Below are 9975 nucleotides of genomic sequence, written 5' to 3' on the forward strand. Positions count from 1 at the left end.
AGTTCAGTTTTGATGCGTTCTGCTTGTACAGGACAGTGTTCAGAAGGAAATGAACGTCTGTGCTTGTTCTTCTGCTTCATGTGTGTTTCAGGTTCTGCAGACAGCTGCAGCGCCCTCTGCTGGACACAACACATTCATCAGGAGCACTCCTGATCATCAAGGGTTAATAGAGTCAGTCATTAATGACAGATTCAGATCTGTTTGTTTTTAATGATTTTGATCAAACAGCATGAAACATTTAAGTAACACAAACCAACAAAACCACAGAACATCACAAAATAACATCCGATTTTAATTCTATTGTGATCAAAGAAAAGCATCTAATATGATTTCCCTCTTAAAAATGTTAATGTGCAAATATTTCCAAACTTTAATAATTTTTCCCAGTACATTCAGACATAAAATGATGCAGTCCTGACAGTATGTGAAACAGCAGGACTGATGCTCTTCATGTTAAACCCTGTTCACCTGGAGCTCCTGAGTGTTTCTTCACTGATGCTCTTCATCTGACATCAGTTCTGAGAGAAAGCTTATTTATTTTCTGTTTGTGCATGAGATCTCAAAATTCAGACTTTTCTCAGTATTGCAGGTTCACGTCACAATTGCAGGTTACAAACTTAATTCTGAGTTTATATCTCATAATTCAGAGTTTGTTTTGAAAGTTATAACCTCCTCAAGTCAGGAGTCTAATTCAGAATTGTGAAATGTTAAATAAATTCTGAGAAAACTTGTGATGTGAACTTGCAATTAAGAGTTTATGACATACAGTTCTGAGGAAAAATGTCAAATGCATTAGAATTAAAATTAGAATTACGAGTACTGTTAATCCAGCAAAGTTAGAACAGCAAGATATACACTCGTGATTACAAAATTAAAGAAGTGATATATAAACTTGCAGAAAGGGTCAGAACTGTGAGATGTAAACTTGCAATTGAGAGGTTATAACTCGCAAAACAAAATCTGAATTATGAGATATAAACTACAATTGCAATTTTATAACTCCATGTCTGAGAAAAAAAAGAAGAAGAAGAGTTTACATCTTGCAACTGTGACAAACTCGTGATCCTGAGGAAAAAAGTCTGCGAGATGTAAACTCAGAATTTGCAATATATAAAACCTCACAATTGCACATTTTGTAATAACTAGTGAGTGTGCTGTGTGCTGGAGATCTCCTGGCAGGAGCAGAAGGGGAACGTCCCACAGCAGGGCTGCAGCCAGGGCTTCCACAGCACCTTCTCCCAGCTCAGCTGCTTCTCCACCGGCCTCAGACTCCTCCGGTGCTCCGTCACGGCCCGCTCCACCCGCTCCAGCACCTCTGAGAAGAGCGGCTCGGTGTCCGGTGTGAGAGGACGGCTCTCTGACGGGTCTCTGCTGAGGTCGAACACCAGCGGAGGACTGTGATACGTCACAAACTCCCCGTGACACAGACAGATGTTGATGTCGTAGCAGCCCACGGCTCCCGCGGGAGAGAAGTTCGGCGTGAAGAAGTGAACCTTGAAGATGGAGTCACCTGAGGAGGACACCATAGACTTTAGCTTATTTATTTATTCAGCTTTCAGATGATGCATTTATTAATTTTTTTATTGATCCTAATGACTGTTTTTTTACGGAGCTCCGCACATGACTTGCAGGAAAAAATATAAGGCTAAATCTGGCGCACGATTTAGCAAATCGAGCAAACACAATAGTAAATCGAGGGAACGCAACAGTAATCGTGTGCACGTTTTAGTACATTGAGGGAACGAATTAGTAAATCCTGCATACAATTTATTAATTTTTTCTTGCATGTCATGTGCGGGGCTTTGTGCTCCAGGGTTACAAACATGATTTTAAAGTGTTTTATTATATATCGGTTAGGTTTCCTAAAGATGAAGAGTTTCATGATTCATCCTTGTCTGTGTTTTGTGAGTATAACATATGCAATGCCAAAACTGCAAAAATAATCAATTAATACATTAATAACTAATAATAAAAAAAAAAAATGTATTACATTTATTTGCCAGCTTTGCCAGCATTCAGACTGACATTAGTTCATATTCAAACATTAAGCTGATAAATTTGTCAAAGTTCTGTGAATCAGATCAAACTCTGTTTCAAAATATTGATTTAAAACATTAAATCAAAAAACTAAAAGCAGTGAGACACACTATCTGACAGAAGACTGGGTCAGTAAGATTTGTAATTATTTTGAAATCAGTGTCTTCTGCTCACCAAGGATGCATTTATTTGACCAAAAATATAGTAACATTTTTACAATATTATTACAGTTTAAAATCTTTGTTAAAGTTTAATGTATTTCTGTGATGTGCCGCTGTATTTTCAGCACTATTCCTCCAGTCAGTGTCACATGATCTTCAGTGTGTGTGTGTGTGTGTCTCTGTGTGTCTGTGTCTCTGTGTGTGTGTGTCTCTGTGTGTTTGTGTGTATAACTGTGTGTGTGTGTGTGTGTGTGTGTGTGTGTGTGTGTCACTCACTGTTAGTGGGGTGCCAGCGTACAGCGTTCAGGTAGATGCCGCAGTAGTGGAACATGAACTCGTGCTCTGAGCGACTGCTTCTGTTCTCCAGCAGAGGCATCAGATCGTGACCGTCCAGAGTCCTGACAGAACCACACACACACGCACGCACGCACGCACACACACACACACACACACACACAGACACACACACACACACACACACACACACACACACACAGGTGATACTAGGGTGTTCTGGGTGATTCTAGACTACACTAATATATTGTGTGTTACTGCAGCTCTCTAAACTCTGTGTTTCTGACGCTCTGAGGTTGTGGTGTTGTACCTGTCCTCCGGCAGCGCTCCTCCTGCCAGCTTCACCACCGTGGGAAAAACATCCATCAGACTGGTTGGTTCAGACACTTCTCGTCCCGGGATGAGACGCCCGGGCCAGCGAAATATTCCCGGCACCCGGATCCCTCCCTCCCAGCCGCCCATGGCCTTCCCACCTGAACACAACAGAGTCAGTATCAGACCTCATTCTGACGGACAGGGTCGGAAAATTACGTCATAATCTATTATTACCTAATTTTCATATTTTAATAATAAAAACACATTTAATTGCTTGTATTTTTGTTTACATTTTCATTTTTAATAATGAACTTAGAGGACGAGAGTATAGGCTTATGCATTATTTATTAATGATGAGAACAGATGAATAGAAACTATGCATCACTTTTCATATTCAACACTGAACCCCAGAGTGACAGCGGGGGGAAATATGCTAGGGCTCACTAAAACAATCAATTTCTCGTGTGAATTCCAGTTGTAAATGACGATGTCTGCTGTTGTGTGTCGTACCGCGATATATCCCGTTCCAGCCTCCTCTAGGACCCTCTTCGATGTGGCCGCCGTGGTCAGAGGTGAAGTACATTAAGGTTTTCTCCGACAGATTGAGTCTTTGGATGGTGTCCATCATTCTGCCTGCGATCAAACACAAGATCTTCACCTGGGTCTGATTCAAACGGGTGATTCTGAGCTGAACGATCTGTGATCTGAGGACACTCGAGTGTGTTAGATTAAAGAGATAGTTCACTCTTTCTTCTTCAGGAGAACAGTAAAGAGGTTTTTAGCTGAGACTGTGTGATTCAGAAACAAAAGTCAATAGCTGCCGTCACTTTGAGAGTCAAGAAACATAAACAGGCAACACAGAATGAATCCCTGTGACCCCTGATGATATATCCAAGTCTTATGAAGCAAAACAATTGGTCGGTGCAAGAGACTGAATATTATATACAATATAATTACATTTAAACCAGAGTCTCAGACACACGGGGAAATATGATTCTTTTCTGTGAACTGGTTCTTTTGGACCATTTGATTCAATGAACTGATTCAGTGCACACATTTGTTTATGTAAACATGTGATGACATCACATATACGCAATTATATTATTAAAGCAGCCAATAATGATGTGAAGCATAGATGCTTTCAATGTCTAAATCATATAAAGTGACTGAAGTAGTCTTCATCAGCTAATCTTCGTTCCAGTGTTCGGTTCACATATGAGCAGTTCATCTCTCTTCGCTCCAAATCAAACTGTTTCCTCAGTTCAGTGATTATTGGAGGAACTGGAGCACTAAATCAGGATCAGATCCACCACTATTTTGTCTCTTTTCCATTTGCAGTGACTGACAAGGTGTCTGAAAAATGAGTTTTGTTTGAGTAACTTGAAGATCTGTGCTGTGTGAGCCCCAAACTGATTCAAACGAAACCGATTCAAATAGTTCACTGAAAAGAACCTGTTCAAAGAATGATTCATTCTGAAACTGAGCGTTTGCCTGAGGCTCTGGATTACAGTAATGATGTTGTAAATGTTCAGTTTCTTGCACAGACCGATTGATTCGCTTCATAAGACCTCAGTGTCTCGTCTGGAGCCACAGGGATTCATTTTGCATTGCCTGCTTACGTTCTTTTATTTTATCTTAAATCCTGGCAGCCATTGACTTGCACTTTATACGTAATCACAAAGGACCACAGTTTCAGATAAAAAATCTTCTTTACTGTTCTACTGAATCCAAAAATCCCCCACATCTAGCATGGCCTTAGGAAAGTAAACCAACAGAACATTTTCATTCTGGAGTGAACGATCACTTTAGTTGTTATACTGGATTCAAGAACTAATTCTTTCTTCTTTTCTCCTCACTTACCGATCATCCAGTCCGCTTCTTCTACATTGTCCCCATACAGCCCATGTTTGCTCTTTCCGGCAAAGCCCTCGGACACAAAGAGGGGCGTGTGCACATGAGCCAACGACAGGAAGAGCAGGAAAGGCTTGTCTCTGTGTCTGACATCATAAATCACACCATACATCATCACCTTAAACCAAACCCAGAGAAGTTTCCCACCACAGGCTCAGGAAACGAGTGCATGAGAAACAAGTCGGGACACGTCTAATATTTTCAGCATTACCACATGATGAAGCATGCATGCATGCAAATCACGACTGAATCTCACCAAACACATCAAGAACACACGCACAAATTCAACAGAAGTGAACGAGAAATCAGAGTTTGAATGAAGAAAATTAAGCTTTTAATAAAGACCCCTATTATGGACTTTTGACTTCATGCAGTGTTTCATACAATTACCTTTCAACAAAGATCTGAGTGAATGCTAACATCCTGCACATACTAATATATTTACTTGAGTCTCCCCCCTGAGATTTTAAGGTAATGAATAAATTAATAATTCTCCACATGACCTGCAGGTTCATCTTTTTAGTAAGTGTTTTGTTTTGATTGTTGTTTGTTTAGTGCTCTTCAGCCGTGGGAGGCATGTTTTATTATGGATGGATCAGCTTTATTCGACTACTTTAGGACTATAGAAAAAAAAACACCCACCTACTGTCATTCTAACGCTTAGAAGAGTACGGATGATTTTTAATTGCTGTTAAATGGGCTAAATGTTTTTTTGTGGTAAACTAACCCTTTAAACTTTTCAATTAAGTGATCTCAAGTGTTTTTTATCTCAGATATTTTAATATAGATGTGTTGCACCTCTCCACGAATCCCTGGGCTTCTCTCATCAGCCTGGCGTTCAGTGTCTCCAGCTTCATGGGCTGCTCCAGCACCTCTCCGTTCCTCATGATGATGCAGTTCCAGGTCCGCAGGAGCTCGAAGGGCACGAACCACACGGTGAAGCTCAGCAGAGACAGAGCGGCCAGAAACAGCAGGAGCGTCCCTGGGATCCGCAGCAGACCGGAGACTCGGACCGGGAGCAGTGTGAGGAACGCCAGCGCGAGCAGCATGAACATGAGCCACAGCGTCTCCTGCACGTCCACCAGCACACCTTTACCTGCTCCGGGCTTGCAGTCGCTGAAGAGGGTGAAGGGAAGACCGTAGAAGAAGTCGAAGCCGTGATTGTTGGGATGATGGCAGAGATCGTTCCTGCTCTCACAGTTCACTCCCAGATGCCACTTTCCTGGTGAGGGAACACACTCATGCATTCATTGTGGATTTTTAAATTGACATATTTTATTTATTTGTGTATTTTATTTATTTAGTTACTTATTTTGTGCATTTTATATATTTTTTGTGTGCATTTTTTATTTCATTATTATTTTTGTGTGTATTTTATTTGTTTAATTATCTTGTGTATTTAACTTATTCTGTGTGCATTTTTTTTATTATGTTTGTGTGCATTTGATTTTTTATGTGTATTTTATTAATTTAGTGTATTTTATTTATTTATTTATTTTGTGCATTTTTTATTCATTATTTTTGTGTATTTTATTTTTTATTTATCTTGTGTATTTAACTTATTTTGTGTGCATTTTTCATTTATTATGTTTGTGCGCATTTGATTTTTTTATGTGTATTTTATTAATTTAGTGTATTTTATTTATTTATTTTGTGCATTGTTTATTTATTCATTATTTTTGTGTATTTCATTTTTTATTTATCTTGTGTATTTAACTTATTTTGTGTGCATTTTTCATTTATTATGTTTGTGCGCATTTGATTTTTTTATGTGTATTTTATTAATTTAGTGTATTTTATTTATTTTGTGTGCATTTTTTATTAATTTATTATTTTATTACTATTTTATGTGTTTCTTTGTTTATTTATTTTTACATTTTCCCCTTCCTTTTTTAAGATTTCTCATAATTAATTGATCTTTTTATTTTATATTCTTCCCTCTGTTATTATCATTAGTACTTTACTTTCCTGCTCTCGCAGTTCACACCCAAATGCAACTTAACTAGAGTGAAAAATGTATATATAATTAATTAATTGAAATTGTATCTGTGGAACACAAAATCATATATTTTAACCTGATAACTGTCAATCACGTTTTTGAAGATAGACTTGAATGTGCACGATACAAACCTAAATTTTTATAATTCATGACTGAAAACATTTTGTAACATGATTTTGATGTGCCATTTACATGGTAATGCAATGTCTGATTTTAAAATGGGTTTTAAAGGATGAATTTTTAGCTTTTAAGTGATATATAACTTCTGATGATTTCTAAAAAGTGATAGAGAAAAAGGCAACGAGGAAGTCTTTTTTTTTTAAACAAAGGTCAAAGCTCCTTTTGTAATGTAGATTTCTGAGGGTGCACTCTTATCATAAATTCATCTATTACTTTTCCTACATAATTTTTAACAAACAATATTGGTATAATATATATTTGCGAGTCTTAGACCTTTCCAATGATATATAGTTTGTCAAGATTAGATTAGATTTGATTGTAATATAGTATAGTCAACGTAGGCCTCCCGTATACGGGACGGGGTGACATTTAACAGGTTAAGAAATTTTTATTTTTATTTTTATTAATTTTTTTGAGGATTTGAACAACATGTGTGAGTATATGATCATTTTTGAGTGACTTGAGCTAAACACTATTATCTTGCTTTAGCTGCTTCAGAGCAGATGTTGTGATTTCGTCTCTTATTAGATGAAGTTGCATCGTTGATTTCTGTTATCTACTTGTTAATCACTGTGTAACGATCTGTAGAGTATAAAGTGCTGTAGAGATAAATGTGTCATGACTGTTGACTGTACGAGGACGTCTCTGTGACGCGTGTCTTACCCACAATGCCAGTGGTGTAACCCTGCTTCTGCAGGAGTTTGGCGAAGGTGGTTTCATTGGGTGGAAGACCTCCAGATCCAGCGAGAAACAGAATCACCTGAACTCGTCCTGTGCTGCCCAGACCTTCACAACCACACAGACATCAGACGGATATCTGATAACACATCAGACTCGCTCCTCATCTCAGGATCAGATGATTAATCGACATTACAGTCTCATGCAGTTTCATCTCCTGTCACTTTAAATGCTACAATGAATGTAGTTTCATCTGCCCTGTGTGTGATGTGTGATCTGTGGAGCGTGTGTCTCACCGGAGCGTGTGTGTGTGATGTGTGTCTCACCGGAGCGCAGGGCGTAGCGTCCCGTCATGAAGGCGCTTCTGCTGGGAGTACAGAGCGGAGCCGCAGACAGATGCTGGGTCAGCTTCACTCCCTCCGCCGCCAGACGATCGATGTTTGGGGTCCTTCAGACACAACACACCATCACCAGGAGACATTCACTCACAGTGTTAGACTCAAAGAAGAGCATGCTGCTTGCAACGTGAAGGTCACGGGTTCGATTCCCAGGGAATGCATGATGCAATGGATAAAAGCCTAAAGCATTGGTGTAAATGTTTTTCTGTCCTTTTTGGAGTTTGTCAGACATGATCACTATAAAGTGCTGTGTTTGTTATTGCTGATGCATTTTTAAGCAATATTTATATTGATCTTCATCACTTATCTTTTTCATAACAGGACTGATCAATGACAGAACAGCACTACAGTGTTTCCAGGTAAAACTTTAAATTTTTTTAATTTTGCATGTTATTTGCACAATTACTCTGTGTGCACTGTACAGCAATTCATTATCAATTATGCATTTTATTAGTATTATTGTTAAAATATGCATAATGTAGATTACATCATTTTTAGATATTATAATCTACTGATTTTGCAGTTTTTTTTAAAGCAGATTTTCTTCTCTTTAAAGTCAGTAATTCGTGCAGTCTGAGTGACCTGATGGTGTGGTTTCCGTAGCAGCCGATGTCTCCGATGCCCAGATCATCCAGCATCATCAGGACGAAGTTCGGTCTGGAGTCCTGCTCTGATCCAGCTCTGCTCACAGGAGAACCGGCCCAGAGCAGAACCAGCACAGCGGAGAACCACCTGCAGAACAGAGGAGCTGGGTCAGACTCTGCCGTCATATTATCATCTGTACTCTACACTCTACACACACACACACACACACACACTCAGTCAATTACAGACACACACACACACACACACACAGAAACACACACACACACACACACACACACACACACACACACACACCTCAGACTGTGTTGCAGCAGCATGTTCAGAGGAAGCCGCACGAGCAGCCGAGAGTCCCGGATGAGCTTTGATTCATCAGCTGCAGAAACACGGAAGTGTGAGTGATTGCACGCGCTCTTTCTCACTCTTCTGCTGCAGACGAGAGTTTGACCCTCAGCTGATGTAATGACGGATTTATTAACAGCACAGAATCAATCTGTGTCTTTATATAACGCGCTTCCAGCTGTTTTCTCCACATAAACCCGACGAGCAGCTCACAATCTCTCTTTTATTCACCTACCTTCCCTTAAACAGTCCGCTTTTCCCGATTCCTAACAGTATTCCCCCTCACTTTCCCTCTGCTGAACACATTCCCTCTGTACCTGTGAAAGACGCGCTTACCTACCGTAAACACTCATATACCGACGCATTCATTAACAACACAACCGAACAAACTCTCTTTAAGTGTGTGTTTGGGTCTGATCTGAAGACGATGAGTGTGTGTAGTTGGACACAGATGTGTGTGATCGTGTTTCTGGATGTTTGATCTCCAGTGGAGTGTGTTTAAAGCGAGTGCGCTTATAGCAGACACTGTACGGTAGACTCAAACAAAGAGTCACTGTATCGCTCTTTTTAAAGTTTGTTTGCCTTGAAAAGCTGCTTCAGCACAAGTCAACATCTGTTTAAAATGCATGTGTGCAATAATTATTTGCACAGATGTTTAATGAATATTAAACACCCTATATAATCAATTTATTACATGATAACTTAAACACTAATGTTATCCCATGCCTTCTGCAGCTCAGGACTAAGGTTTTCCTCTGAATCTTCAGTAGATCTGTTCAGTTTAATTTCCAACTCGACCCAAATTTGCTCGATGAGGTTAAGGTCCGGACTTTGAGGGGTCAGTCCAGCGTTTTCACTGTTCCAGCAGATTCCTTAATTCTGTCAATAGTTAGTTTTATGAGTATTGTAATGGCCAAGCACACACACACACACACACACACACACACACACACACACACACACACACACAAACCCTGAAACCTCTAAAATACTCTGTGTTCTAATTTATATATATATTGTTCTGTAGCTTGGAATAAAATATGCATTATACCACTAT

The 9975-nt window shown here is 39.3% G+C and overlaps 1 protein-coding gene across 1 annotated transcript; it reads right to left on the reverse strand.

Annotated features, from left to right (window-relative positions):
• Positions 1 to 346: 346 nt before the first annotated feature.
• Positions 347 to 9244, reverse strand: arsh (arylsulfatase H). Its single transcript, XM_052565409.1, has 10 exons — positions 8874 to 9244; positions 8556 to 8705; positions 7902 to 8023; positions 7561 to 7683; positions 5517 to 5940; positions 4668 to 4804; positions 3318 to 3440; positions 2803 to 2965; positions 2475 to 2596; positions 347 to 1510 (listed from the first exon to the last, which is right to left on the reverse strand). Exons 1-10 carry the CDS (start codon positions 8894 to 8896, stop codon positions 1143 to 1145), a joined length of 1755 nt encoding a protein of 584 aa, XP_052421369.1. The 5' UTR covers positions 8897 to 9244; the 3' UTR covers positions 347 to 1142.
• Between the last annotated feature and the right edge of the window lie 731 nt (positions 9245 to 9975).

This window comes from Carassius gibelio, chromosome B9 (genome assembly GCF_023724105.1).
Source record: "Carassius gibelio isolate Cgi1373 ecotype wild population from Czech Republic chromosome B9, carGib1.2-hapl.c, whole genome shotgun sequence".
NCBI lineage: Eukaryota > Metazoa > Chordata > Actinopteri > Cypriniformes > Cyprinidae > Carassius > Carassius gibelio.

Coding starts and splice junctions, on each gene's coding strand:
- arsh (XM_052565409.1), bottom strand. CDS start 8,896: ATGCTGCTGCAACACAGTCTGAG. Junction 3,441..4,667: donor AGAAGCGGACTGGATGATCG/GTAAGTGAGGAG, acceptor GTTTGATCGCAG/GCAGAATGATGGACACCATC. Junction 2,597..2,802: donor GGAGCGCTGCCGGAGGACAG/GTACAACACCAC, acceptor TGGTTCTGTCAG/GACTCTGGACGGTCACGATC.